Here is a 23,955-nt window from a genome sequence, read left to right on the forward strand (position 1 = left end):
TGAGGGCGCGGAGGAGCCGCTGGTGGACGCGGGGAGGCAGGACCGGCCCGAAACGGCCTCCTCCCGCGCCAGCCGGGCGGACAGGGACGCACCCAGCTCCAGGGCTCACCGGCGGCCGCTCAGGTGAGATGACCCAGCTACGCGGCCTCGGTCTCAGCCGGAGCTCGTCGCCGTGAAGGCTTGTCCACGTCATCGATATGGCGTGACCAGTAAATACTCCAAACGTCGCTGACCACGTTCGTTCACGAGACAGCCGGAGTCCGCCTACCGACGGGAGCACGTCGTGCAAAAGGGCGAAGCAAAAAGAATCCGTGAACTCCATATTAGTCCAAAGTAAGCGTGACATCAAACAGAGCAGATCTTTGCGCTAGGCCCACGACAGACTGGCGGCGGCAACGCCTCCGTCCGTCGCCACCCCTCATCACCGCTGTTTGATCGTCTCTGACGGGCTCGTCGCGGCTGATGAAGTGGCGTTAGTGACGGCCGGTCGCCCTCACCGCACCGGGCGTAACACGAGCAGCCCATCGGAGGTGACGGACCGGCACTCTGGCGGCTGGGCCTGAGCACCGCCCGCTCACCGATACAGCGCAGTCGAGTCCCGCGAGCCGTGGCGATTGCACTCAGCCCGTCAGATGGCCTTGAAGCCCTGTTCAAATTCGGCCCTCATGCAGTTATTGGACCTTGTAAGTGTGCTTATCACTACAGGTATACTTTTATTTTTGCGTTTAAATTGCTGAAACAGTCGAGCGGGGCTACAGATTCCGGGCGTTTGCCCGCGCGTCGCGGTCGGTTTATTTGCAAGCCTGCGCAGCTCTGCTGCAGCCGCGCGGGCATTGTTGGTCGCTCGTGAACTCGTCAGTTCCGCCAGCCACCGGACGCGGCCGCGGCACCGCGCCACGCTGCGCTTTCTGTATTGGTGGGCCGCTGACACGCCACCGGCCGACGCCCGCGGCAATGTCGGGGCAGGGCCCCAGCGCTGGCCGTTCGACGGCCGCCTGCTGCAGAAGTGACAGCGAAGTCGTCAGGGAGACACCGTGCGTCGTGCACGCACAGAAAACACTTTTAGTTACAGTCGTGATATTCCGCTTCTGGAGTTCCCACGCAAAACGCCTCCCTGGAATTCTTCAACAGCTCTTGAGCGCCTGGTCGATCCCATTGGCCGCAATGCCGACTCCCACGGAGTCGCCGTACACGTTTGGCGCCGCCCTCACCCACGCCGCATCGATGCGCCGCTCGCACGCGGACTACGGACCGCCGTCGCCATCCCAGTCCGCTTGGGACGTGACCGCCAGTCAGCCGGGTACAGGCCGGGCTGAGAGTTGAGCGGGCACAAACGTGCCGGGCTGCGGGGCGCCGCCCGCTCCCCCCTCCCCTCTCCTCCCTCAGTCTCGGCAGCAGTCCGGAAGGAAGGCGAGGTAGCCGTCTAGGATTCGGTGCTGCCTGGATGCTACAAATAAGAGCGGATGCCTCTTGAAAACGTTGCAAAGCGCTTACACCCGAATGGGTCTGGGCGCTGGGATTGTTGCGCGAAAATAATTTCTAAAGAGAGGTGATAATTTGCTGTAAACCGTCGAAGTGGTGCTCTGCGCGTTTGGTCTCCTTGGGTCTGTCACACTGCCTCTCGTTTCGTCTCCGTCATGGTCAATAAGCCACGCGAATGCCTCCCAGCCTGAACTGAAACCCGGTCAACGAAAGAGTCCTTTCCCTCGCCCTCGGCCCTGCAGCCACGCCGTGGGCGGCGCGCAGCCGCCCTAACCGCGCCCGGGCGAGGCAGTGTTCGCTCGAGCGATACGGGCGGTGGGCGGTGGGCGGTGGGCGGTGGGCGGTTTGGCCGCCAGATGGTCGCGCACAACGGTCGGGCGGCGTTGCACTGGCCGGCGCGCTGAGCTCTGGGAGCAGGTGGCCGACGCGCCGGTCACCGCTCCGCTCTCCGGGATAGGGGCTCGTTAGCCTGGCGTTGTGAGCTCCGGGCTGGCCTGCCCGGGTCACTTCGCATCCCGGAGCTTGAAAGCGCTCCTCACTTTCGCTCTCTCCGCAAGGGATCTGCTCGATGTGGATTTGACAGCTCGCCGCGTGGGATCTGCTCGATCCGGACTTGACAGCTCGTCACGAGGGATCCGCTCGTTCTGGAGTTGACAACTCGGCGTTTTTTTTTCTCTCCGAACTTGAACATCCTGGGCCCGTCAGTTCTTAAGCATGAATGCATGAAGGAGAACAGCAGAGATAGCCTCGTCTGTATAGACTTTTATCAACTATTGCCGCCCTCAGGTACCGCATTTGGTGTTGTATTTGCTAACAGCTCTCGACCGCCACAGGGACGATGTGACTCAGCTGGGGGAGTGCGCGCCTCTCAACCATTATAGCGCCGGAGGTTTTGATACTAACCGACCTTAGCTGTTGAATGCGTCGTTAAACCGTAATGCTGCAACAACACGTATAGATTGCTACGTGCCGTGTCACTATACGTTTCACTCCTTGCGAAAGCGCCAACGTTATGGCTGAAAACGATTTCAGATGGCGTGAACATTGCACACCAACTGCCGATTCCTTAACATGATAAGTACCGAAAGATTCAATGATGTAACACGCAGTAATGCATATATGTATATATATATATATATATATATATATATATATATATATATATATATATATATGACGCGTAACGACACTCTAGCGCAGTAAAATAACCGGCCGCATAGACCGTCAGCAGCATGGCTCCCCGCCCCGCGGCTCGAGCCTGGCGAAATCGATCTGACTGTCTGGGAGAGCAGGGGGGAGCCGGCGGGCCGTCACGCGTCGCGTGCGCGCTCGTCCCGAAGAGCTCCACGCCGAAGGTGCGGGCACGCACGCTCGTTCTCGGTCGACGTTGACATGGCGACGGCCTCTGTGCCGTCCGGAGAAAGGGGCGGATGCGTTCTCACCGTCCATGGAAAGACGTGCTAGTCGTGCGAAACGCGTCAGCCAAGAGAGCGGAGAGGCGGCGCTGGGGAACAGCAGGTGGAGGAATAAGCAAGCTGGCGAACAAGGAAGCGAGCTGGAAATGGAGCGAGCGGCTACCGGCACTCACGCGTGTAGACTTGACGTGGAAAATCGGGGTTTCACAGCGCCCGCGGCTGGTACTGGAGCAGACAATGCCTGCATTTTCCGGAACCGGAACACGCTGGCCTGTATTGAGCACATTCAAAGCACGTACCAGTGCCGTACCAGAGTTAAGAGTCGCCGTCTCCAGCCGGTACTCGTACGCCTAGGCCGTTGCCAGCGCGGGGCCGGCGCTGGGTTTGAATAATTTTTGCATCTTTAACGCAGTCGTTCCAGCTGCTAAAGGAAAGTTTTTGTGGTGAATTATGCAACGTCCAGCTGGTAAGGAGCGTATAAACAGACAACATCCATCAAGGTCGGAAATGAAACACGTGCTATTTCCATGTAACTATCCATGTAAGTCCGTGTGAGCCGCATGGTGTGTCTACTAGTTCTAAACCATAGACGCAGCGGCCAGTTTGTGGGACTGACAGCCGGAACGTGCGTCCGTTAGCCGACGCCAAACCAGTCGAGTGCCCTCCAACCGCGCTATTGTGTTGATAGGATACGTCACTTAGCCCTCGCCGCTGTGTAGCCTGAGAACGCGTTTTAGACACGCCACTTTGGCTTCAGTCCGGCGGGGGTAATTGCCGGCCGCCGGCGCCGTGGTGCCGGCGGATTTAGCGCTCAGCCAACTGTAGCCCCGAGAGCGGGCAGACGCGGCCATCAGATGTTCTGCGCGGCTAACTGTGCCCGACAGCCGGCCGCGCGCGCGGCGTTTGGCGACGCGGCGCGTCATCGGCGCGCGCGCGCTCGCTCGTGCGCCGTTTCTGCGCCGTTGCGGCGAACACGGCGCAGGCGAGCGGGCCGCGGGCGAACGACTGCCGTCGCTTCCGCGTCTCCGTGGGAATGGTGCTGGCCGCGCGGAGGCTGCGGCCCGAGGCCGTTGTCTCGCGCCGACCCAGCTCCGCGGCGTTTCTGCCCGTAAACTATCCGCAGTTCCCGGCAGCGGCGGGATTTAGACCGCCGGCTAGAGCCGGGTGGTGGGGAGAGGGAATCTATCGCGGCCAGCGGCAGAGACTGGCGGACCGCTCGGGGCTGCGTGTTCAGCACGGTGTCTGTACCTTCACTCGGCTGCATGCGGATCCCCTTGGTGGTGAGAGGCTGGGCTGTGCGACCCCATGTCGCTGCTGTTTGCGCAGGTTGTCACTTACCTCCCCACCAGCCGATTACGCGCTGATGGTTATGGTGGATGCCGTTAAAGGTTAGGAGAGCTCTTCATTGCCTGCCCCTTCTTTCGACGCTCCCTGATTGCCGATGCGCACGCCAGTGATCTTTCTAAGCATGCCCATGCTGGTGACTTTGACATTCTTGTTTTGCCAGCCGAGAGTTTTATCGATGGCGCAGCCTCGGTATCGAACAGGGCATCGGCCTTAATTTACTGCAGCAAATGAAGGCCGGACAATGTGTGGGAATTTGGGAAATTATGTAGCAAGCCCCCAGCTTGACGTTATCACCTAAAACAAATCACAAGAAATGTGTTGGCATTTCTGCTCTCCCTTGACGACTCAGGCGTAAAACGACCCCAACAGTCCGCAAGCGCCAATAATCAATCGATCAATCGTCCTTGATGACCTATTTTCATCTGCATAAGCTTAAGGCCCTGGCCGGTCAGCCTTTTTCCGTGGCTACCAGCTCCTTTGACTACCGGAGGCACTCAAACGACGTCCAAAGTCGTGCCAGTAACATTTTCCCCGAGGCTCTCTTACTCGGAGACCGTGTAACAATTACTATGCTTAGCAACGGGGGAAGCTGTATTGGGCTGTGAACCCTGTCAGTAGCGAAACGAACGTCCCAGATTATTATTTTACCCCCATTTTTAGCTTCATGCGCCAACTTTCCATGATTCGTTGTCCGTTAACGCGCGCTGGAGTGGGGATCAAACTGACGCTTTCAACGACGTTTCAACGACGACGTTGACGTTTTTCCGGAACGATTTCCAAACGGCGCGGCGTGGCCGCGCCAAATTTTGGATACTGTAGACAACTGCATAGCGGATCGTTTGGTTTCAAAAATATGCATGTACCTTGTAAGGTCGCTGATCTTCGACAGGCCAAAGTCATGCCATGGACTCAGCGAGGATGATTTCTAGGAAATCTTTCAATCTAATGCAACAACGGAGTGCTTCAATAGTTTCTTAGTCAACACAACAATCTGATCAACGGATTCCATTGACCTAGGACCTAGTGTCCGGTATGAAGGTCAGACCTAGGCCAAAATAAACCTGCTTTATTACTCTAGAGCTTGCTGTGTGTGGTAGATTCTGGTACTCATTTCGAATTTATTGATGCATTATACATTTTCCATAGGCTTTTCAAGAGTAAGGATAGGCCACTGACCTAAAATGGTCCGTGTCAACCTTTTTTATTTTTAGGAGCGTACTGCAAAGCGTAATCCCGAACGCTTATTCAAATGCAAAACTCAAAGCAGCCTTGTGTGATTTTGGTCGTCATGACATCCTGAAGGTCAAACAAGTTCACTGACCAAAAAAGGAGCACCAGTGATTTTTTGCTTAGAACCAGTGTCTAAGTTCTGGGACAGTTTGGACACTAATCTGCATTTTTACCTCGTTTGGCCTTATTTAACGCAAAAGTCATGACCTAGGAACCTCAAATTTCGACAAAAGGGAGTTCACATACAGGCTAACACACCCTGTGGGTTTGTGGTCTCCAGCTCCTTTAGTTTCTGAGATTTTATCGGGTCAAACTGACCCCCACCCGGGCGAAGGGTATTCAACCGGCTACCCGGACGCGTGCGAACAGATCGAAAGCCGCTGAGAACCATGCGATCATGCCAATGAGATCAAGAGAGATCATGAGAACCGGCGATCCATGTCAACGCAGGCTTTGAATACCCCAGTGGATGGAGCCCGTAAGAAAGCACCTGAAGTCATGCATGCCGGCGGCAAGGTTGTTGAACTTCAGCACTAGTGCTCAAACTTTGAATAGAGTATTTGTCACATTTACTATATTCAGTTACACTGGACGTTTAGACATATACCACCTTATCTGTCAAAAGCGACGCCTATAATACGATCGACTATACTACAAGGGTGAGTTGGTCATTGCATCATTCTGCCAGGATTAAGCCTTAGAAGGTCGTGAGAACAAACCAGCTTTATGCTGAAATCTCCAATGAACCAACGCTAATGCCGATCATATAACAGGCTATGCGCCACCTTAAGTGCTTCGCCTCTGAGGTCAGCAAGAACCATTTTCTATCCGCTGCCAATACATTCGTTGCGCATGAATAATGCCGCCAGGTCGCGTGGCGCATTTTGGACCAACCGTTTGTCTCAAGAAATCTAGCATATGCCAATTTGCCGAATGGATGACCTACATCCCTGAATGAGATTGGTCTCTGTTGTACAGGCGAGAGCGACGGAAGCGATCTGTCAAATTTTATGGTCCATTTGTTCTCACGCATTGGTGAGTGCGCCAAAACTAATGAAGATAAAGCGTGCTTTATTAACGGGCCAAACCGCAGCTCCCAATACAGCCTTGCCCATGGCTACTCCCATTGATCAGCCTGAGGTTGTGCAAAGGCGCTGAGGCTTCAGTTGTCCCCAAAATGGAGCGTCATTCCCTTAACGCCAATATGAGGCAGCCGCAACCATTACTGAGCTCCAATGTGCAGCTAGTCATGTGCCCATGGCACTGTCGCGGTTCATACAGGTGCGCTACAAGAAATCGGCATTGACGGTTATTTTGGCACGCAGAGAAAGAGCGACGGAAAAAGACGACAAAGTCGGCCGACGCCAAATACCTGCCGACGTAGTCAGTTGCCCACTCCACTTACGCACCCCACTGATCCACCTCTGCTTACCTTTTTAACTTCTGTTTCTATGCATGGAGGGGCTCATCGCCCATCCATGACCCCCATCTGTGCTCCTTTCTCAGCACGCCCTGTTGGCGCCTGACTGAACCCATCTTCTTTCCGCTCGGCCCGCTCTGGCAAATGATCTGTTTTACCTCCCTTTCCCTGGCCGTTCTCAGTAACCCCTGTGGCTTCGGATCCGATTGGCCCGTCTTGTCCTTTTTAAAAATCGCCATGTCAGTATGTATACTTCCTTGCCTGCTCACACTTTCTTTTAATGAAGATATTAACATAGATAAGATATTTTTATCTTCATACAGGTAAGGCCCCTCTGACTCTTTCTTCTTTTCTCTCTCCCCCTCTCTCATTCTCTCACTTCACTCCTCTCCATCTCTCTTTCCGCTTGTCTTTTACTCACCCACCCACATTTTCTACCTTCATGTGATTTTTTTTTGGACTAACTGCAAACGCAATACCTTCAAATATCTGCAAACTTTTCCCCACCGCCACCTGTTCTCGATATCGCCCCTTCCCACTCTCCCGTCTCCCTGTTTCTGGCGACGTCTGCGCCGTATGGATGACGGCAGATACAACACCCCTTAACCTGCTGCTGACCTGCTGCTGACCCGTCGACCTGCTGGCACCGCCCACCCCCTCCCCCGAGCCGCACCATTCGGCGTCATTTCACCCTCCTCGTCGCTCGATGCCCCACTCTCCTGACGCTTATGTCGTTCCGTCCGTGTGCAAGTGACAGAGCTTGCACGGTTGACCGCCCAGGTCATGGCAGGCGATCCGTCTGCTGGCCCAGAACGAGGTGACCCCTGAATGGCCCGTCAGTTCGCCGCGCCAGGTGCAGCGCCGGCGGCTTCCAAACTGGCGCGCCGTTGGCCGCCGTCATGCTGTGGTGTAACATTCCGTCCTGCCCGATTTGGAAACCCCAATCGGCGCGGAGCCGGGGAGGAATTCACACCGTAGTTGGGGAAACTACACCGCTCACTGATGTAGATTTTTCCAGCTCTTTTACATGCGGTTGAAACGGGATGACTTTCGTCTTTCGATTCTTCGAAAAGTCTTTCGATTTTGAGCTCGATTTGGATGTGAAGGTGGATTGTTTCTTCTTTCAACAGGCGTTGTCGGTCGCCACTTTTTCTTTTACCACAATGGCTCAAAATTTTCTGAACAATCTTTTCGAAGCTCAATAAACATCGTTAATCCTTCAGCCTTGCTAAACAGCACCCTTCCGACTTTCCCCGAAAGTGTGATCGATTGCAGCGATTACTTTTTAGACCATTCAGCCCATGTAGAAGATGGTATGCTTGGTCATTTCCTTCAACGCCTTGCCTCGGTGACTCGGTGGCTAGATACATGCATGCTTGTCGAAGCATCGAAACACACATGATGGATTCGTCAGATGGGGATGAAGCCGTCACGCATGCCATCTGAAAGATGATTGATTTACAGCTCTGGTTGGCTGTAAGGCACTACGTCTGCTTTCGAATTATTCCGATCTGGAAATCGTGCTACGTGTCCCTGACTTAAGGTTGAATGTCTTGCACAATGCCGCATTTGTTTTTTTTCAAAACTGTCACATCACAATGCTGCTTAAACGACTCACTGTGACCACTCAGTAGTTCTGCAAGTGTCTTACAAATTCGTTTTGCAACTTCCATCAAGCGGTGTTCTGCTTACTGAACTCCGCAAAGGTGTAAGCAAACAGCGAGGACATATTCTAGCACGCCAATTTACCCTCATTTGTTAGCAGTTTGCGATTTTATCTTAATGGGTAATTAATCACCAGGGAATTACCACTCCGAAAACAGTGTGTTATGATAATCGCTCCACTGCAGGGCAGGAATGTGAAACCAGTAAGACGCCTTTTGCAACGTGCGACGAGCGAGGTAGTAGCGGACGTAATTGCTATTACCATGCAGCTAGATGATACCTTAGCATACACGACAGGGGCCCTACGCCGCTGGGAGTCGATCCGTATAGGACTTGTCGAATCCACTGGAATATCCTCACCTCGTGAATTTGGCTGGTGAGAATGCATTGATGATTACCGTCCGCACGAGTGCTTACAAATAACGTTCCCCTCCGATCACTGGCTTATCCCCCTTTGACGCTTCTGCCACTCTCTCCGATCATCCCTCCCTTTGGCCACTCTAACCTGGTCTAATCACCCCGTCCTGCTCCGACCATCGTTTCTCTGATCACTGCCTCTGACCACCGTCTCGGACCGCCATCTCTCTGATCACTGCTTCCGACTACCGTCTCTGACCACCGTCTCTCTGACCGCCGCCGCCGACCGCCACCTCTGACCACCATCTCTCTGATCTCTGCTTCCGACTACCGTCTATGACCACCGTCTCTCTGACCACTGCCTCTGACCGCTGCCACTCACCACCGTGCCTCTAACCACTGCCTCTGAACACCGCCTCTGACCACCGTCTCTCTGACCACTGCCTCTGACCGCTGCCTCTGACCACCGTCCCTCTGACCGCCGCCTCTGACCACCGTCTCTCTGACCACTGCCTCTGACCGTTGCCTCTGACCACAGTCCCTCTAACCACTGCCTCTGACTACCGCCTCTAGCCACCGTCCCTCTGACCACTGCCTCCGACCACCGCCTCTGACCACCGTCTTTCTGACCACTGCGTCTGACCGCTGCCTCTGACCACCGTCCCTCTTACCACTGCCTCTGACCACCGCATCTGACCACCGTCCCTCTGACCACCGCCTCTGGCCACCGTCCCTCTTACCACCGCCTCTGACCACCGCCTCTGACCGCCGCCCTCTGTCCGCAGCGCCAACAGCCAGATGGAGAACGCCGTCACGCCAGTGTACCTGGCGGCCCAGGAGGGCCACCTGGAGGTGCTGCGCTACCTGGTGGACGAGCAGGGCGGCTCGCTCACCCTGCCCGCCAAGGACGGCATGGCTCCTGTCCACGCCAGCGCCCAGATGGGCTGCCTCAGCTGCCTCAAGTGGATGGTCAGTCAGATGCCGTTCTTTATTCGCTGGTCTTATGTTTGTGTGTGCATGTTGTATATATGTTGCAAATTGCAGGGAAGGCAGACAGCGTGATCAAACAATTTACACACAAAGGCCTGACAATTAATGTTTTTTTCCGAGGAATTACGCATCCTGGTGATGAAACGTGCACGAGCCTACGAGTCGGTCGGGACTTACCACCCATCATGCAAATTTCCCTCATAGTTCAAGTAAGACACATTCAGACTGCGGGCTCACCCGTAATGACTACGTAATGACTCTTAATGGCACCGGTACATCTCATTTATTCTAGCGCATTGTTAGTGATTATCGATGCTCACTACTCCCTGGGCGCTGTGCGCATGCCGCATACCACACTGCAATCCCAGGTATTGACATTTTCCCAGATATTTTCCATTGCATAAGACGCGCCCATCTACGCGATATACCAAGCAAAGGATGCTATTTTTCCTTTTATTTGCTGACATATATGATAAGCCAAAACTGCACCATACTACATATGTTTGTCAGAATAATGAAAATCAAAATGGGAGTTTGTTATTTGATGATGGACTAGATAGTTTTCGATTATCATGAAATTATTCCTTACTATATCAGGCATATTATGACACCTCCGTGTAAACGCGTGATTCTGTCTCGTGATCCTCGTGGTCAGTTTTTCCGTTTTCTGAAAGCTAGTAGTCTTTTTTACACTGTCAAGTTAGCCAAATCGACATTTTTCCAAACTGCAGAGCCTGCGTTCGGGTAAAGTGCTACACCACGGTGTGAGAACACCGACAACAGCTGCCATGGCAAAGCTGCCAGAATCAGCCCATCTCAACAGCAAAATGTTAAAATCATGCTAATGTCAATGAAAGTCGGCATGGAAGATGCCGCGCTCGACATAGAGCTTTCTCTCGCCTCGGGTGAGACGGTGGCGTGCGGATCAGGTCTAATTGCCGCCCCAAATAAGCGATTAGTGACCTCCCGGAGATGTGCCCAAGGAATCTTTCACGAAAGAACAATATGGAAATAGCGCCAGCCGATGTAATTCGAAAGTGTCCGACATCGCGTGCCGTGCAAGCGACCAGAAAACGGCAACCGACCGGCCATTTAGCCACTACGTCGGCAATCATATGCTCGTCGGTGACCCAGTTTGAATGGAGCACGCTCTTCACCCAGCATGGGTTTCTAGGCACGTATTGAACACCTCTTATGTATGTTTCTAGGCTTTCGCTATCCAGTCGTGTCAAAGACGGTCATATATTACTGAACCAGGAGCTGCGGAAACCAAACTAGCTCCCGGGCCGTTGCTGCCTGGCGACTGCAATAAATCACATGGCGCCATCCATCGCCTGAATTCGGCTCCGCTCTATTCACACGTCGTTTTACAAGTCACTCAGCTGGCCATCCCATGTAACCGCAGAGGCGGCGCCGACCAGTCGGCAGTCGCAATCTGGGCCTCGCCCCGACCGTAACGCGGCTCACATTTCACACCGGGCGGCCGATGCTTTCGAGCGATCGAGGTCCGTGAATGTCTCCTCCCGCCCGTCCCAAATACCGGTCCGCCCGGCCACCCAGCGCGATCTGCGGCGCCGGGCGGGATCGGGGTCGAGGGAGTCGGAATCGACGCGCGGTGCGAGTCGTCAAGCACAGTTTTGATGTTGCCTCTCGTTGGGCCATTTGTTGCAGGCCGGCTTTTATTGCATCGGCGGAAAGAGTGGGGTATATGGTTGTTGTTGTTCAGGCTGTTTGCTCCGACGTTTGCTTTTATGATTACGGATCCATTACTGTCTTCGTTCGAGCGTACATTGCATGGCTGACTGTGCATCAACCTGTTCCGGATGGATCCTGTCCCCGAAACCCCAAGTGTGTCATTTATATACTTGAATAGTTATAAGTATTTTTCCAAACGTTTTTAAGGGGTGAAAAGAAGCTTGATACGGTTTGTTCTGCATTTATTCCGTCGAATGACTGCTCTATGATATTGGTAATTACCCCGCTTCATTACACCTGTCGATACGCTGTTCACATACACACCAAACTCACAATTAAAGGAAATGCTCCATATTTTACAATGTTGAGAGAGGCATCAGATATGACGAAATAAGCTCACTTATAATTATAACTATCCCTTTGAGATGGAAAGACCGCGCTAGACATCAATATTTCTCTATGTAGTAAATATGCTCCTCATTACGGCATTGTTTGATTGCGTCATAGCATCATTGATTGCGTTTGTATGAGTTTGTGGCGTTGGCAGCCTGAACGCGCGAAATTGCCACCCTAGCGCTCACAAGGAGTACTTAAGCTCGCCGAGAGATGGTAGTGGCGTTGCTGGAAGTGTTCGCTGAGCCAACTATCATATGTTTTCGTGTGCTGTCCCTTTCTCGTGGTTTTCTTGCATACTTACCTGCGAGTTTAGACATCTCCTTGTATTCCTATTCTCGGTTGTGGCGCTGTGATTAAGTCACCTCACGATTGGTCTTACTTTCGTAATAGCTGGCAATTAGGTCCAACTTTTTATCTCATGTCGCACAAAATGTGATTCGTAGGTTCCAACCCTCTTATCCTCTTTCTCACCTTATCCTGAATCTTCACGACACCCCTCTTATCCGGAACTGCATGCACTAGCCATGAGTGGGCCGAGGGGCCTTCTGGAGGGATACCGCGACCGGTGGCCCAGCGCAAGCCCCGCCGAGGGGTCGTCACGTGGGCTAAAGCTCGGCGGTTGCCCCCTCCTCCAGGCACATGTAGTCCTGCCCCACCATTATGGGGCATAACTATTATCCATTCTCATTCATCCCGTAGCCCTGAAATTATGAATTTGTTCGAAAAGGCTCTAATCCAACTAACCAGCTGTCAGAGAAACTTACACAACTTGCTCAACATTGATGGAGAACCGATTCATGCCCATTGTATTAGAAAATCGTGCCCTCGGACGCCAGTTCTGAACGGCTTGACGAGCACATTTTTAGTTGCCTTGAACGCCGCATGGCATATAGGATGGCAGGATTTTAATGAATTTGCTACGCGTCATGCATGCCTGAATGGCCTTGGAACTAGTCTGCACATCTTCGCGGGCATATAGCTCAGCAACTAGACTAGGTCGTTACAAAGGCAGGGTGTGAACTGCACCGAATTTCCTCCGAAAAAGCAAGTGTATTTCAAAACCCCATAAAAATGTGGAACATTCCTTTTAAGGCCTTCTAGCCTAAATATCTCTGACCATTCCGAAAGGCCGCATCAAACACCTAGCCGCACTCCAACCCCGCTGCCATTCCGCGTCGGTGTGGGGCTGGACGGGCGACCCAGTCGCCGTTCAGCCAGCTCCCAGCGTCGAACGAGTCACCCATGACTGAGGGGCGGGACATGGGGTTCACCTGCCGCTGAGTCATCCGCTGATCACCGGCGGAGGGGAGCGTGCGGGGTGCCACCCATTGGGACATGCAGCGAGCCATGCAGACTGACGACCGTGGCCCGCTCCCTTCCCAGAAGCAAGCCGGCTTAATCGTGTGGTGATCTGAAGAAATATAAAAAGCTACTGGATTGAATTTTTTTAGAAAAAAACACGAAGGCGTTTGTGCAGCCAGCTCTCTGTGCGTAAGTGGCTGTGATCAGACCGGACCGGGTCCACATAACCAATTGCTTGCCGCATAATTATACATCTCATGCACACCTACATTCCGCTCAAGCAGCTGGTTTCCAGACCTCTGAAACCGCCAAACATGGTACAATCTACATATTTGGCCTGCGCATGGATGACCCAGTCCCTCTGTATTCATGAGCGCCAGTGACCCGGACTCTCTGAATTCAGGGGCGCCAGTGACCCTGTCCCTCTGCATCTCCGACCACTGGTGACCTGGCCCCGCTGTACTCCGCGATGCCAGTGACCCGGTTTTTAGTTCCCCGAGGAGCCAGTGACCCAGCCTCCTGTACCCCCGGTCCCTCTGTACTCCGGGAGCCAGTGGTCTAGTCTCTCTTTACGCTCGGTCCCTCCGTACTCCGGGGAGCCAGCGGTCTAGTTTATCTGTACTCCGGGGTGCCAGTGACCCCGCCCCTCTGTACCAAAGGCCCCTCTGTACTGCGGGGAGCCAGTGGTCTAGTCTGTCTGTGCCCCCGATCCCTCTGTACTCCGGGGAGCCAGCAGTCTAGTCAATCTGTACCCCGGGTCGATCTGTACTCCGGGGTGCCAGTGACCCCACCCCACTCTACCAACTGTACTCTGTACAGTCGGTACAGTACTCTGTTCTGTACTCCAGGAGCCAGCGGTCCAGTTTATCTGTGCCCCGGGTCAATCTGTACTCCGGGGTGCCAGTGACCCCGCCCCTCTGTACCAACGATCCCTGTGTACTCCGGGGAGCCTGCGGTCTAGTTTATCTGTACCCCGGGTCGATCTGTGCTCCGGGGTGCCAGTGACCCCGCCCCTCCGTACCAGCGGTCCCTCTGTATTGAGGGGAGCCAGTGGTCTAATCTGTCTGTACCCCCGGTCCCTCTGTACTCCGGAGGAGCCAGAGGGCCGGTTCCTCTGTGCTCCTTTCATAGGGACTGTGCCGTGCGGTGGACGTCCGGTCAGATGGCCCCGACTGACCCCGTGGTCGAGCGTGTCCGGTCGGTCACGGTTTGATGACCGCCGGTCACCGCCGCCGACGCTCGCCAGCCCTGACCCCGGCCCCGGCCCCGGCCCCGGCTCGGGACGAGATGCGGTTGAGCGATGCGACGAGGCGGCCGACTTACACACACTGACTACGGATGCATCGGGGACAGGCTTCCGTAGTCTACACGGCAAAAGCGCACGTCACAAACAGTCCCTAGCCTGAAACGATGAGAGAGATATTTTGCTATGATGACAAGACGAAGGGTGGAGAGGTCGACAAAAGGCAGCATTAGGTGCTGTGCTGGAAGACTGGTGGGGTTAGTGGGGACCACAAGCGTTCGTCATCGCAAAGATCGGTGGTCATCGCCGCGTCATCGTGAGCGTCATCTGCTCGTCCCAGGTGCTGGAGAAGGACGTGGACGTGAACATGCGAGACAGCGACGGCGCCACGCCGCTGCACTTCGCCGCCAGCCGCGGCCACGCGCATATGGTGCGCTGGCTGCTGCGCCACGGCTCCAAAATAGTGCTGGACAAGTACGGCAAGTCGCCGATCAACGACGCCGCCGAGAACGAGCGGATAGAGGTGGGTTGGGCCGGGGAAGAAGGGGCTAGACCGGAAGCCGTTCTGCTCTTGGCAAAGTTATTCTATGGAATACCTGAAGTTATTCTGAGCTGGAATGTACTTACCTTTGCTGAATGTCCTCGGCTCTGCACACCTTTCTAATCCCTGCCTCGGCGTGGAGAATGTTCACGTTTGTTATGAGTCTAAGTCACCGTGACGTGGGAAGATGATAGCAGAGATGGAACGATGTCCCGACCTCCAGCTTGAATGCAAATTGGCATTTCCTTTGTGGCACTGCACGCTGGCAGTAGAGCAGAAGTCCGTTCTAGGTATGCCTCGTGAAGTGTTTTTGCCCAGTGCTCCAGCAAGCCGTCGCTCGCTCGCGGCCTCGCCTGAGTGCTCTGACGCGGCCCGCAGTGCCTGTCCCTGCTGGTGCAGCACGGCACTGATCCGGACTACGACCTGGACGAGGACACGGACAGCGGCCGCCAGTCCAACACCAACTCGCACCCGTGCTGCTGTCGAGAGAAGGCGAGCACACTGCCGAAGCCCCGCGCGCGGCGCGCGAGCGCGTGTCATTGACCTGGTCTTCGATTGGGTGATAGCAGGCTACATGTGCTGCTGATGTGCCGACTATTTGAGCTGGCGATGCTCACCATTTGTGTTGTCACGTCAGACGGTTTTAAGTCTAGGAAAGTGCGTTTGATATGCAGTAAGCTAGCGAGCGTGCGTTTGGATGGAGGCCTCTGACAGTGTCCGTTGTAATCAGCTTCCCCATTGGCCGTCGCTGCTGGCGCTGACGAGTGCACGCCTTCGCCGCGCAGACATCGGCAGGCGACTCGTCGGGTCCGTCCAGCCCCCGCTCCACCGAATCAGCGTCGTCGCACTACTACAGCGGCGGCAGCTCCAACGGCGAGCATTCGCCGTTTTACCTGCACCGGCCGGCGCCGTCCGCGGCGCCGGCCGCCGGCTCGGCCGCGCCCCCTGGCGGGCCGGAGACCCTCAACGCCGGCCACCGGCCCTTCTACCTGCACGACCCGGGCGACTCGGTGTACCACCGCGTCAACGAGCTCTTCCACTCGCTGACGCTGGGCAGCGAGCAGCGCTCCGAGAAGAAGGCGCCGCGCCGCAGGAAGGAGGGCGAGAAGCAGAGGCTGAAGCGCGCGGCGCCGGCGGCACAGGCTCCGCCGCCACCGCCGCCGCCGCCGCCGCCGCCACCACCGCCCCCGCCGCCGCCACCAGCGCCGACGTCCAGCAAAAGTTTACCGAGGACCCAAGGTAGGAAGTGCGTGCTGTTGATGGCGGTGGTGCTCCCGACGAGTCAGGCGGTGGAATAGAAGGCATGGTGTTCTTTTCTGTCGTGCGTGGTTTGGGACGGACGTGCTGTGGGCAGTCGCGGCAATGCCTCGTCCGGTCAATTTCTGCTGCGTCAGAAGAAACTTCCCACCTTGCGTTGTGCACGGAAAACCACGGCGTTTTTATACCGAGACTCGGGCCTAGTCTGCAAATGCTCTTATTTGGGGGGGGGGGGGACCTACGACTTGGTCAAATATATTTTTGTTGTTGTTTTTCTATGTTATGGATGGTGTTGTAAATAATGTTAGAAAAAGGCGAGTGTTTTTTTTTTGTTCACTACGCTATTCAGTTCGTTCACTGTGTTTCGTAGCCAAATTTGGCCAGTGCATTATCACGACGTTTCGAGAAGTGATTAGGGACCATATCAGTATTTTCTAGTTATCCCCCACCCCCCAACTGCTTATAATCCATGGAACTGAGGTTTGTACCCATATACGTACTCGTGGTCTGTGAGCTGCATGTCGTACAACAGTGCAACAAATATTGCATCATTTTGTGTACGTTGTTGTTCAGAGTGCAGAAAACGTCACCGTTTCGTTCTTTCACAGCTTCGACGAAATCCGAGAATAGTTACACGGTTTCCGAGCCCAGCCCCGCCGAGCAAACGGATGCGTCTTCACGCTCCGATGACAGCCATGGAAAACACGAAGAAGGTACAGGCCAAGTTCCTGTTCACCAAGAACGAGCTGATGATCTTGTTGTGATGGTGCTGAAATTCAAATGGAAACCCTCCTTTAATTGTTGTTTATTTCACCACCATTTGAGGGCTCTAATGCCCGTCAACATGCCAGGCCTTTCTCGATAATATGTTTGTTTGTTCAGAACCTTAATGCTATCTACAGGCCCCGCCCCGTGGTGAAACTCTAGGTCATCCACGCCCTCGTCCTAGATTGGATGAGTCATTTATCTTTCGTTTCCACGTGGACACAGGTATCACTCAACTGATAGTTCACTTTCCGTATACACCTACGATGGGTGACATCACGATGGGTATTCGGCTCACTGAGTTGGTCTTATATCTTGAGTGCTTGACAACAAGACGAATGCTGTAACGCGCGTGCCGTATTTAAAGGTTGTGTACGTCATTGGAAGGTTCAGATTTACGCGGTTTGAAAAGCCTGGAGAGTCTGTGAAGTCAAGACAGAGTGTAAACAGACAAAAACATATGTCACGTCACCTAACCCACCAGACGTCTTGTTTGTCTCAAAGACATCCCCAAGAGGTTCAGTCAAAGCCCCATGGACTTAATCACGGGACCGTCGTTGGGCAGAGCTGCGTGTACAGGGCACACGCACCTTTCATTGTTGCTCTTTAAACCGACCGAATGTCATATGTGCAGTTGTCATATGTCAGTTCACCTTTGTCAGTTGTCACGAGGCACCCAGACAGGCTGTCGCGATCCGGCAGTCCAGGGACGCTCAGTGTCAGCCGTGTGTTTGGCAGACCTGTACGGGATCAGTCGGGCACACAGCCTCCAGACCGTGGCTCAGGTCTACGAGCAGGTGTCGGATGCGGAATCGATCCCGCCTCCGCCAGGTATGGTCACTCACTGCCGCTCGTCGACTCAGGTCCCCTGCTTCCCTCCCAGTGACCTGTGTTACGGCAGGCGACCAACATTCATCTTCACTAGCCTGCGTCACGACAAACGACCCCTCCCCCTCCCTCTCTCCCGCTGGCCTGTGTCACGACAAACGATTCCTCCCTTCCTCTCACTGGCCTGTATCACGAAAAACGGCCCATCCCCCTTCTTTTGCTTGTGTCACGACAAACGGTCCTCAGTGACTCTCATTTCTATTTCCACATTTCCGCACCAACTTTGGTGAGGTACAGACTGGTTGTGCGGGTAGATGCTCATATACTATGACACGTTGGATGATACTTTTTATGGCTGTTGTGGACGAGTGAAAAACCAAAACTGTTTAAGACTATTCAAGCTATTACCAACAAATTTTGTATCGAGTTATCACTTAAGCAGCCGTAGCCAACTGTAGTGAAGTCGAATAGTATAGTCACCACCTCCAGACGTTAATGCTGAACACAACGATTCAACCATGTTTGTCATGGCTTATCGCTGCTCATACTCTGGCCTATTGCACATTTTCGGAAGCAATTTGAAAAGTGAACGAATTTTAGCAAACTTGAAAGCCGATGCAACTGGGATGGTACTTGGCCGGAGAGTGACGAAACTGTACATTATTACGCTGCATGACAGTTAACGCTCCTTTTCCAATTGTTACTCATGGTGCATCAACGAAGCTATATACATCCTTCATACTCTTCCAAGCATAGCAACTTTTTTTCTTCTTCAGCACATGTGTAACAGTGCTCGAACCAAGGCCACTTCACATGATGCATAACACCAGAAGAAGTCCATTGGCTCCCACCCTTCCTGTGCACCCTTGCCGGGCCAACTAACCGCCGCCGGTCCGCCGTTGCAGAGTTTGGCGACGGTGGCGGCTCGAGCCGTGACAAGAGCCCGCTGCGACGGCTACACGCTCTCTCCTCGCCGAGCTCAGCCCTGATCACAGCCAGCCCGGCCGGCGGGGCCGGCGGCGTCCCCGGTCCGCGGCCCCCCAAGCCGGCGGCGCCGGCGCCTGCCGACGAGCCACCGGCGCCGCTGCCGCCGAAGCAGAAGCGCCGCGAGCCGGCCGCGCCGCCGCCGCCGCCGCCGCCGCCCAAGGCAGCCGCCCAGAAGGGACCGCCGCCACCGCCGCCGCCACCGCCGCCGCCGCCGCCGCCGCCGCCGCCTCCTCCGCCGCCCCCGCCGCCGGGGCAGATCGGGGCGGAGCCGGCGCCGGCAGAGGGCAGCACTACGGAAGAGCCGACACTGCGGCCCAGCCATATGAAGCGCACCACGCAGAATTCGGACAACACGAGTCTTTCAACGTTGCGAGAAGCCCGTACGTATTTGAAGCTGCACTCGAATGGCAATAACGTGAAAGCTTGGGCGCGGAAAAGGTAGAGTTTTGAATTGTACGTGTTCAACTGTTTTTTTTCGATATGCCAATTTCATTTCTGTTTAACTGCTTGGCTTTGCGTCCATCTTTGCTGTTCATCACCCATGCACAGTTTATAACAGGTCAAAAGTCAAACTAGCGGTTTATGGTGCGGCCGCACTTACTAATGGCTCACAAACACCCCTTGCGTGTTGCTCCTCAGGTCACGATAAGCTGAGTCGGCCGACGTCGCTGCCGATCGAGCTGGCTGACCAGCTGGCTGGGCAGCTGGCCGGGCAGCTGCAGCAGGGCGGCGGCGCCGGCTCCAACCCCACCCTACGTCCGGCCACTAAGCCCAAGCACATGGCACTGCCCTTCATCCCGCCCAAGTTCCCATCGTTGGCCGACCCCAACAAGCTGATCAAGCCGTCCGAGTACCTCCGTTCGATCGGCGGCAGGCCGGTGGCGCCGCCTGGCGGCCGCACGGCGGCGCCACCGGCGGGCGGTGAGGCCGGCGAGGACGGCCCCGCCAGCCTCAGCTCCGACAGCGGCGTGGAGTCGATCGCCTCGTCGCAGCCGCCGCCCCCGCCACCGCCGCTGCCGGCCATCCCCGAGGTGCCGCAGGAGGCGCCGCCGGCGCCGCCGCCACCGGCCGCCGCCGGGCCGCCGCTGGTCGCTATCTCGGCCAATGAGCTGCAGAAGGTGCAGCTGCGCAAGACGGACAAGCTCACCAAGACGTACTCGGCGCCCGTCGGCTGTGCCACCGGCGCTCCAGGTGGGTGGTGTGGCGTCGCCAACAGGTGGCGTCACGTGACACGTATTCGTCGTATGTGGACGTTATGCGACTGGTTTGGCGTGGGATTTCGCTTCCTTTGTGTTGAGAAGGCATCCTCCTTCACCTTTTCACTAAGCCTCTGCCCGCCGTGCTTGTTCGATATCTGTAACGGTGAAGGTTGTCAAGGGGTTTAACCTTCCCACTGGCAATGTCATAATAGATCTGATAAGCGGCCTCCAAGAAGGGCACGTAATTAGGAGACCGTCTTGCCATGATTTGAGCATGAATGGTACATGCTTTGCTGTCTGATTTATGTGTCTCGACTGAGATCCTCTTTCTTGCATTCAAAATGGCGAACACTGTCGGTGCTCTTTGTCCACCTAGAAGGGAATGCAAACAGCATCGCTGCTTCGTCTGGCGTGAATAACTTCCACTTAATCCTGAGTCAGCGCCGACTCTGTGACATCATCGGCGCTAAGATGGCGAGCTTGCCTTGTCCTTGTCCGCATTCTCAGCCGTCTGACAGCCGTCTAATCTGTCGTCCGGTTGACCCGGCAAATGCTCCGTCATATGCGAGCTCGCTCCATGGCTGCTGCCGGGGGTCTGCAGCTTCGTGTTCTGTCGAGTGGCTGGTATGGTAAATGTGCTTGTTCTCTCCTGTTGGTGAGCTAGTCAATACTCCACCGATCTAGCAACGACGTGACGAATACACCCGTTCAGTCACGGCGCTGATCTGGCGAACATGACCGCCGTGTCCTCCCAGCAGCCTGGTAGAAGTGCACGCTGTCCCTCGGGGATCTGCTGAGCGTCCACATCCCGTCTTGCCGTTGGCCTGATTGGCTTGTTACCCTGCCGTGCATCCTGGTACACAACTCCTAACGGCCCGTTCACCACCCGCCGGCTTCCCTCCGGCGACGGCCTGCGCTCACCGGTGCTGTGTCGGCAGCGGGCGGCGATCTGGTGAACGTGCAGCGCAAGGATGACCTGATCGCCGAACTGAAGCGGAGCAAGGACATGGACGGCGTGCGTAAGCTGCGGGAGGAGCGCGCCAAGTCTGCCGTCCAGATCCTGCGCGAGGAGAGCAAGGAGCTCGTCAGGGAGTTCACCGCCGACGCCTTCTTGAGCGAGGTGTGACGACTGGCATCCTGTTCCCGTTCATGGACGGTCCGGCGCGTGTCATGGTCACGATCACACCAGGCCATTCATCAAGGCAGCTTTCGCCTTGCAATAGCCCGCCTCTGACGGAGCTAAAACCACACGAGCCGTCACGACGTAAAGCCATAAGAACGACAAGAGTCGAGTTGAGAACCAGCATAACATGAAAAATGGCCTGTCTGCAAAGCTATTGATGTTGTTTGTGACAGTGCTGACTGAGGCGGTTTGTGCTGGCTCCATGCTCAAACTTCTCTTCTGTGCTGCAATGGGATGTGAAGTCGCTGCCTATTTGGTTGCGTTTCGTCACCTTTGTGATATGCTCCATGCCTTCTGTGTGGTACGTTGCTGTCCAAATCTGCTCGTGCTCTCTCCCAAATGCGCCCACCCGGGCTGTCCCATCACGTCGTCATCAAAACATAAAAAGATGTTCCTTTTCCGGCAGATCCCCGAAGTGGACGCCACCGGAAACACGATCCCGGCGTGGAAGCGCCAAATGTTGGCGCGTAAGGCGGCGGAGCGCGCCAAAACCGCGGCCGAGGAGCAGCGTCTCAAGGACCTGGAAAAGCAGAAGATCCAGTCACTGCCGCCGTGGAAGCGGCAGCTGATCGCAAGGAAGGAGGAAGAGGACTCCAAACGGTTAGCATCGCGAACGCTGCTGGCTTGTGGGGGTTTTGCGCAATGCACAGTTTACGTCTGCTTTTGTTGGCTTAGGCACAGGCATGTTATCACAGCATTCGTTTGAAGAGCAAGAACAGGGTGCCTCATAAAATACGAAGCGAATGCTGCTAGTAGAGTTTTATTTGAAAGTTGCGGCGCCAAAATCATGCCCCTGGGCAGGGTATGGCCTAGACCAAACGCCTTTTGATTCCCTCGGTCAAATATCACGGTGTTACGTGTATTCGATTGTGAATGGGGATCTGTAATATGAAAAAAGGCGTATAAAACAAACTAATGTTTAACGCGTTTGCCCAACCGTGCCCAAAAAGTTTAAAAGCATTTCAACCAAAGTACTGTATCTTATATGCAACTTGGAGACCAAGAAGCTCCGTAAAGTGTACTCTAGACTTGGCAGCAGCCTCTGTGTGTCTGTGTGTGGGGTTTTGTGCTGCACTCTGCTTATCGCTCTCTTCCCTTCGTTCCTCTCTGGCCACCGAGGCCTCTCTTCTCACTTCTTTCGCGACAGCTTCTGCGCGCTAACCTCCACAACAGTACACCACCCAGCACTGCACACGCTCATCTCACAAAGCAACGCTTCCCTGCACTTTGCAGCTGTGCTAACAAACACCCGCTCTCCAGCCGAGTTTTCGGCGTCCGCTTAGCTTATCACCTCTTTGCAGGTCACACGGACCATGACCTATCGGCGCATACCACGGGTAAGTACGGACCAGGGACGATCCAGCGACGGGCGCACTGGGATTAGCAGACTTTTCGTTCGGTGGTATTTGTTCTGTGATGAAGATCCGCCGAAATAATCCCTAATCCCTAAAAGTATCTGGCAACCCCTCTGCTGAAAAATCTCCGTGGTAAAATAGCATGGGGTTTACTCGGGATATGGCAAAGGAGAAAGTGCTGCCTTGGAGGTGTAAATCTTCAAATGCCTCCTGCCGCCTTACACCTAAAATGTGGGCACAACCGTCAAAACGTGGAATCTCATCAGCGTCATAATCACCGCTTTAGCTGAGCCACAGCTACCCCGATGAAACAGTTCTTTCGTATCCAATACATGTAAACATTACAGACATTCATGTTTTCTGTCTGTAAAGAGTGCTTGAACTTAACGTCATGTTCGCGCATGAGCGTTGGCGAGAGGTCTGGGAACAGCTTAAACGGATACAAAGCTGAATGGTTTCCGGGCATGTCTAATACAACTTAGTGAACGCTACCATAAGCTTGCTTAAACGTAGAAGCAGCAACGAAAGGAAAGGGCTTTGCTGGGTGAGTCTCCCTGACATGAGGTGTCAAGGAGAAGCTGAGATATCCGACGCCATACGTCACGCGATCGTCGTTACAGCCAGCAGGAGTCCTCACGTAGGTAACACACGCACGTAGCGATCAGTGGGCCTGAGTCGCTGCCAACGCTCAGGTAACGTTACACTAACGTTGAGCTCGTTCTCTTCCGCTCTAGCTCCTAGAAACTGTCTGCGTGATTGTGGTGTCGCATTGTTCTCACTCGAATTGTTCTCGCTCGAATTGTTCTCGCTCGAATTACAAGCATGTCTAACGCCATGTATGCCCGCGCTCTTCGTGTAAACTGGTGTCGTGAAACACATGACTCCCCGGGTGGCCATCGGCTGGTGGCGCTAACCGTACGCTTGTCTGCATTCAGTCAACTAATACCAGTCAGAGACATGTCAAACTCCGTCAGTCACGGACGCCAGAAAATGCTATCAGTCCCTCATCTGTGGGGAATGTGACATCATGCCATCGGTCTCCGATGACACGAGTGATGGCCAGGGTTGGCCATGACTGTTGATGTTACGACAGTTACTGGTCAGAGATGACCAGTAACTGTCGTAACAGCAACCCAGTCCGTCGTCTGACCGTCGTCCGTCAAGGATGTGACCTTCACGGATGTGACAGCGCGTGGCCACATCTGTCAGTTTGTCATACGTCAGCAGGCAGCCGACGCGCCGCGTTATCAGCCGCGGCCGTCTGACGGCTGACGGCTGACGGCTCCCCTCTGCCCGCA

At 54.7% G+C, this 23,955-nt stretch overlaps 1 protein-coding gene across 1 annotated transcript in view; it reads left to right on the top strand.

The window, feature by feature from the left end:
• LOC119110022 (espin) overlaps positions 1 to 23,955 on the top strand; it is a 55,297-nt gene that overhangs the window by 30,133 nt on the left and 1,209 nt on the right. The window contains exons 3-15 of the mRNA XM_037233769.1: positions 9,702 to 9,885; positions 14,883 to 15,065; positions 15,462 to 15,575; positions 15,869 to 16,322; positions 16,949 to 17,053; positions 17,844 to 17,936; positions 18,839 to 18,981; positions 19,144 to 19,300; positions 19,560 to 19,798; positions 19,979 to 20,111; positions 21,058 to 21,239; positions 21,709 to 21,902; positions 22,604 to 22,639. Coding sequence (XP_037089664.1) covers positions 9,702 to 9,885; positions 14,883 to 15,065; positions 15,462 to 15,575; positions 15,869 to 16,322; positions 16,949 to 17,053; positions 17,844 to 17,936; positions 18,839 to 18,981; positions 19,144 to 19,300; positions 19,560 to 19,798; positions 19,979 to 20,111; positions 21,058 to 21,239; positions 21,709 to 21,902; positions 22,604 to 22,619 — 2,197 coding nt within the window. The 3' untranslated portion in view covers positions 22,620 to 22,639. The remainder of the gene's footprint in view (positions 1 to 9,701; positions 9,886 to 14,882; positions 15,066 to 15,461; positions 15,576 to 15,868; positions 16,323 to 16,948; positions 17,054 to 17,843; positions 17,937 to 18,838; positions 18,982 to 19,143; positions 19,301 to 19,559; positions 19,799 to 19,978; positions 20,112 to 21,057; positions 21,240 to 21,708; positions 21,903 to 22,603; positions 22,640 to 23,955) is intronic.

The sequence above is a fragment of the Pollicipes pollicipes genome, unplaced genomic scaffold, assembly GCF_011947565.3.
Source record: "Pollicipes pollicipes isolate AB1234 unplaced genomic scaffold, Ppol_2.1 Scaffold_7231;HRSCAF=8579_pilon_pilon_pilon, whole genome shotgun sequence".
Classification (NCBI taxonomy): Eukaryota; Metazoa; Arthropoda; class Thecostraca; order Pollicipedomorpha; family Pollicipedidae; genus Pollicipes; species Pollicipes pollicipes.